Here is a 4,731-nt window from a genome sequence, read left to right on the forward strand (position 1 = left end):
GGAGCGTGGCCGGCAACGCTGTTTGCTTTTGGGTCGGCTCAGTCCGTTTTCCCCTTTCCTTTGCCGTGGGAAAGACGCTGCAAATACTCGAGGAAGCAGAAAAATTAATTTCTAAAGGGCAGAGCTGTTTGTGAAGGGCAGAGGGAGCGTCTTGGGAGGGCGGCAAGGCAGAAGTGGCTGGGTTTTTGGAAATGCCAAAGGTTATTCAGCGCAAGGAATCGCGACTGACGAAGCAGGTAGTGGTTTCGTCGTCGGCTTAAGCTGATCGAGGACCACGCTGCTACCGAAAGGCGCAGCCTGAAAGGATGGTCTAAGCCGGCCCTAGGCTTGCGCTGAGTTTAGGAGCACAGATCCCTCCCTGGGTCCTGATCCCAACCCAGCGGGACGCGTGCACGATGGCTCGAGCCACGCATCGAACAGCCTGCGCCTGGTGACTGTGGATCTGGCGTTTGTGGATGTTCCCCGATCCGAGTGGGGCAGGATTTTTGGCTTTCTAATTAAAACCAGCTCCCAGAATGAGCATTTAAGGGAAGCGGAAGGGAAATGGTCTGAAATCTGGGCAGGAGGTGTCGTTCCCAGCCCTGCCGTGGAGTTAGGGACCAAAAGAGGAGAGGAAGGAGGGGATTGCCTGAGCCGGGGATGCCTGAGATGTGTGTCTTTCTCTCAGAACAAACTCCAGAGCCACCTGGAGCCGCTGAAGAAGAAGCTGGACGCGGTCCTGAAGCAGAAATCCAACGAGGAGGAGAAGATCACGGAGCTGAGGGTAAGAGCCGGCGGCTGCTCCTGGCACAGCGGATGATCCTGCGCACAATTCCTTTCCCCACTTACTCATTTCCCATTTCTCCGCCTTCCACCTTTCGCCCTGCCAAAAAATAATCGGCCCTCAGCTAAGGAGGACGCTGAAATGCCAGCGCTGGGAGCGTGTCTTGGCCCGAAGTCTGGTGAGGGGGATGAGCAGGGAAGCTTTTCCCCCTCTGCCTTGCGGATTTGAGCTCTCACGGAGGCGTTGCAGTCCCTTTGCTGCAATCGTTGGGATCACAAGGGCTGGAAGCTGTTTCCCTGCTGAATTAGAGCTTAATTAAGGGGGTTTTGTGCCTGAACGTGTTGTGGGAATTGGTAGCCTGGGAGAGAGAACGAACCCATGTCCTTTGGGTCTGCCACTTGAGCTAAGGATGCCTTTTCCCCCCCCCCTCTTCCCCGCTCCGCAGGACAAGATGAAGCTGGAGATCAAGGAATTCGAGTCGGACTTTGAGGTGCTGCACCAGTTCCTCATCGGGGAGCAGGTCCTGCTCTTACACCAGCTGGAGGAACGCTACGAGAGCTTGCTGGCCCGTCAGAGCAGCAACATCAGCCAGCTGGAAGAGCAGAGCGCTGCCCTCAGCCGGCTCATCGCCGAGGCGGAGGACAAGAGCAAACAGGACGGGCTGCAACTGCTCAAGGTCTGGTTGGTTGGTTGGTTGGTTGGGTTGTTTTTTTTTCTCTCCTATCCCTGGGATGGGAAGGGGGAAAGTCGCCATCGGGGATCCCAGGAGGAGGGCAGAGCTCTGCTGCCGTGCCGGGCAAGGCCTCTCCCAGATGTTCTTGAGCTTTCCAAAAGAGCTGTAAGCTCAGATGATTCACGTAGTCGATCTCTGGACTGTGAACCCTCGCTCAGCTCCGCGCCGGCAGCTGTAGGAACTCTGGCCCCGCTTTATGGCGAGGAGATAACGTCGCCAGTGGGAATTAAGGAGAGCTGCCAGGAGGGGAGTGGGTGGACCTTGCTTCAAAAAGGGTCGTCTTCATGGGAGAACGGCCTTACCTGGCGGGCTGGATCCTTTCCCATCCCTCCTGCCAGGGATCCCGCAACATCTGCGGGATCAGAGGGGAAAAACGGGAAGAGAAGGGGAGGCCCCGAGGGGTTTGGGGTTTGCTAGGCTGCCTGTATTAGTGGGAACAGCCTCTACCAAGGGGTGAATCCATGGGATGTCTCTCTCTGGGGGATATTCCCCTTGCCTGACCGTGGGAGGGGACTCATCCTGTCCCTTGGGGTGGTTGGCTCCTTGCAGCTCAGCACGGTGCTGAGCCGTGGCTGCTAAGAGGATTTAGCGTGAGGGATCGGTCTCAGTCCTCCCTAATCTCTTCTTTCTCTTTCTCCCCGCTTCCCACCCGGCTGCCTCCTTTTGCAGGACATCAAAGGCACTTTTATCAGGTCAGTGACTGTCCGTTGGCATCTTCTCGCTGTAAATAGCTTTTGTGTGGGGAAAAAAAAAAACCCCGTGAGCTTTTTTGTTTTAAACCCCGTGCGGTGGGCGCTTTTCCAGGCTGGGGTTGGGCGACGCGAGGGAAAGCTGAGTCGTGCCGATGGTTGGAACTCCTGGCTGACGGCCTGGCGGGGAATAATGGGATTTGGGGGGATGACTGGGGACACAAGGGAGAGGGGGAAGGCAGGGAAGAGATCTCGGAATCCCTCGCTTTTTGGGAGCGGAGCTGGGTCTGCCCGCGCAGACCTCATGCCCCAGGGAAGCAGGAGCCGCTGAAGTCTGGAAGGATCATTTTTTCCTCCCCATCTTTAAATCGGACAAGCAGCCGCTCCTCTAAATCGGCCCCCAGCCTCTCGCCGGCAGGTGACGGAGCCGTGTCGGAGCAGGGCCTGGCTGTCCCCGGTGCTGGGTGGACGCGGCTCCATCCCTGCCCGAGATTGGCCGCGTCCTGCGGCCGAGACAGGGTGGGGACCGCCGGCTGTACCAGCGTAACCGGTTCGGCCGATCCCTGCCCCACTCTGGGGTTTTTTGGCTGTGTGCAGGGCATCTAGTTTCTCCTGTTGTGTCTTTGCCTCCCCCCTGAGCACACGGAACCCCCGCTTTTTCCCCCCCGGCAGGTGCGAGAACATCAAATTCCAGGAGCCCGAGATGGTGCCGGTGGACGTGGGGAAAAAATACCGCAACTACTTTCTGCAGGACGTGGTGATGAGGAAGATGGAGAAAGTCTTCAGTAAAGTCCCTCAAGGTGAGGGAGACCTGGCTCCTCTGCCCAAGGGGACGACGTGGCTTCTCAGTGGGGTCCTGGGGAACGGACACTGGGCCTTCCCCACCCTCCCAGGCTGGGGATCTCTTGTGCATCCCCAGCCTTGTTGGGGTTCGCCCTCCAGCTCTGCCTTCCCAGGATTTTCACCCCTTTTTTCTGCCGGTCTCCTCAATACTGGCCTCTCCTCTCATTCTTCTCCACGCCCTGCTCCGTCCTTTGATCCGGATCTCCCCTAACGTGGCTGGCTGCCCATCCCAAAAGCAGAGCTGGATCCAGAGTCGCTGACAGCTCCGTGGGGGGCTGGGCTGGGACTCATCTCGGAGCTGAAAGAAATTTAGGGTGGGGGGAGCTGGAAGAAGTTTAGGGTTGGGGGAGCTGAATTTCTTTTAACTCTATCCCAGACAAAACCAGTACAGACCCACAGTATCGGTCACGGTAGCCACTGGGGCTGCAGGTACACACGTGGGTGAAGATTTGGGGTTGGGAACTAAGAGGAGGGGAAAAATCTTGGGATTGGGATCTACAGGGAGATAGAGGTGACCAGCGACCCCCTAACGTCCCCCGTCTCCCTCCCAGCCGACGTGACCCTGGACCCCGACACAGCCCACCCTCGCCTCAGCCTCTCCCTGGACCGACGCAGCGTCAAGCTGGGCGAACGCCGCCAGGATCTGCCGGACAACCCCAAACGTTTCGATTCGGATTACTGCGTGCTGGGTTCCCAGGGCTTCACCACCGGCCGTCACTACTGGGAGGTAGAGGTGGGAGGCCGGCGAGGTTGGGCGGTGGGCGCAGCCCGGGAAACGGCTCGTCGCAAAGAGAAGACGGTGGGTCCTCACCAAAAACGAGAAATCTGGTGCGTGGGCACCAACGGGAAGAAGTACCAGGCGTTGACGGCCACGGAGCAGACGGCCCTGTCGCCCAGCGAACGGCCCCGGCGCTTCGGCGTCTACCTGGACTACGAGCGGGGCCAACTCTGCTTCTACAACGCCGAGAGCATGACCCACATCCACACCTTCAACGCCTCCTTCCACGAGCGCATCTTCCCCTTCTTTCGCATCTTAGCCAAGGGCACCCGCATCAAAATCTGTGCCTGACCGGCCGTCCCTCGCCCTCCCCGCCGGCTGCCTCTACCCACGCCGGATCCGACCTCACCCTTGGATCCGGCCTTGCACACGGCCACGCTCCTCTGGAATTCCTCGGATCCCGTTTAGGGATCCGACGCTGCACTTGTCTTCTTGCACCGGCTTGCTCACAAGGCCTCTTCCCTCGACCTCCTGTCCTCCTGCCAGCTCCTCTCTGGGATCTCGCCGCCACGCCGATCCGAAGCTGGTTTTGTTTGGAACAGGGAAGGATCCGCCTGGGAGGCGTTTTCGCTTTGGCTCTTGCTGCTAGGAGCTCCTCTCTCCCTTTCCCAGCCGACGCCTAAAGCTTTCCAGCGCGCTCTCCACCCGCGTTGTGCCCCGTGGTCGAGTTTTGAGGTGCGTCTTGGCTCTCTTCGGACGCGGAGCTCGAGCCCTAGAGCTCCGGGGCGGGGGTCTGTACGTCGAGGAGCGAGCGCGCTCTTGGCTTCTTCAAACTCCCATCGTCTTTTCCAAAATCGTCGGCTTTCGTGTGCCAAGGTGCCTGGATTTGTTGGGATTCACCTGAGCAGCATCAGAACACACCAGCTGTTTGGACCCAGAGTTGAACCCGCTTTAACCTGCGATCTTCTCCTGTTCTTTCCTCGCC

General features: G+C 58.8%; 2 protein-coding genes across 2 annotated transcripts in view; both read left to right on the forward strand.

The window, feature by feature from the left end:
- The window catches only part of TRIM41 (tripartite motif containing 41), a 6,681-nt gene extending 1,962 nt beyond the window's left edge, over positions 1–4,719 (forward strand). The window contains exons 2-7 of the mRNA XM_009331158.1: positions 343–457; positions 668–763; positions 1,209–1,439; positions 2,166–2,188; positions 2,858–2,985; positions 3,580–4,719. Coding sequence (XP_009329433.1) covers positions 343–457; positions 668–763; positions 1,209–1,439; positions 2,166–2,188; positions 2,858–2,985; positions 3,580–4,097 — 1,111 coding nt within the window. The 3' untranslated portion in view covers positions 4,098–4,719. The remainder of the gene's footprint in view (positions 1–342; positions 458–667; positions 764–1,208; positions 1,440–2,165; positions 2,189–2,857; positions 2,986–3,579) is intronic.
- Positions 1–4,731, forward strand: part of LOC103922939 (zinc finger protein 850-like) — a 158,981-nt gene that overhangs the window by 110,975 nt on the left and 43,275 nt on the right.

The sequence above is a fragment of the Pygoscelis adeliae genome, unplaced genomic scaffold (assembly GCF_000699105.1).
Source record: "Pygoscelis adeliae isolate BGI_AS28 unplaced genomic scaffold, ASM69910v1 Scaffold459, whole genome shotgun sequence".
In the NCBI taxonomy this organism is placed as follows: Eukaryota; Metazoa; Chordata; class Aves; order Sphenisciformes; family Spheniscidae; genus Pygoscelis; species Pygoscelis adeliae.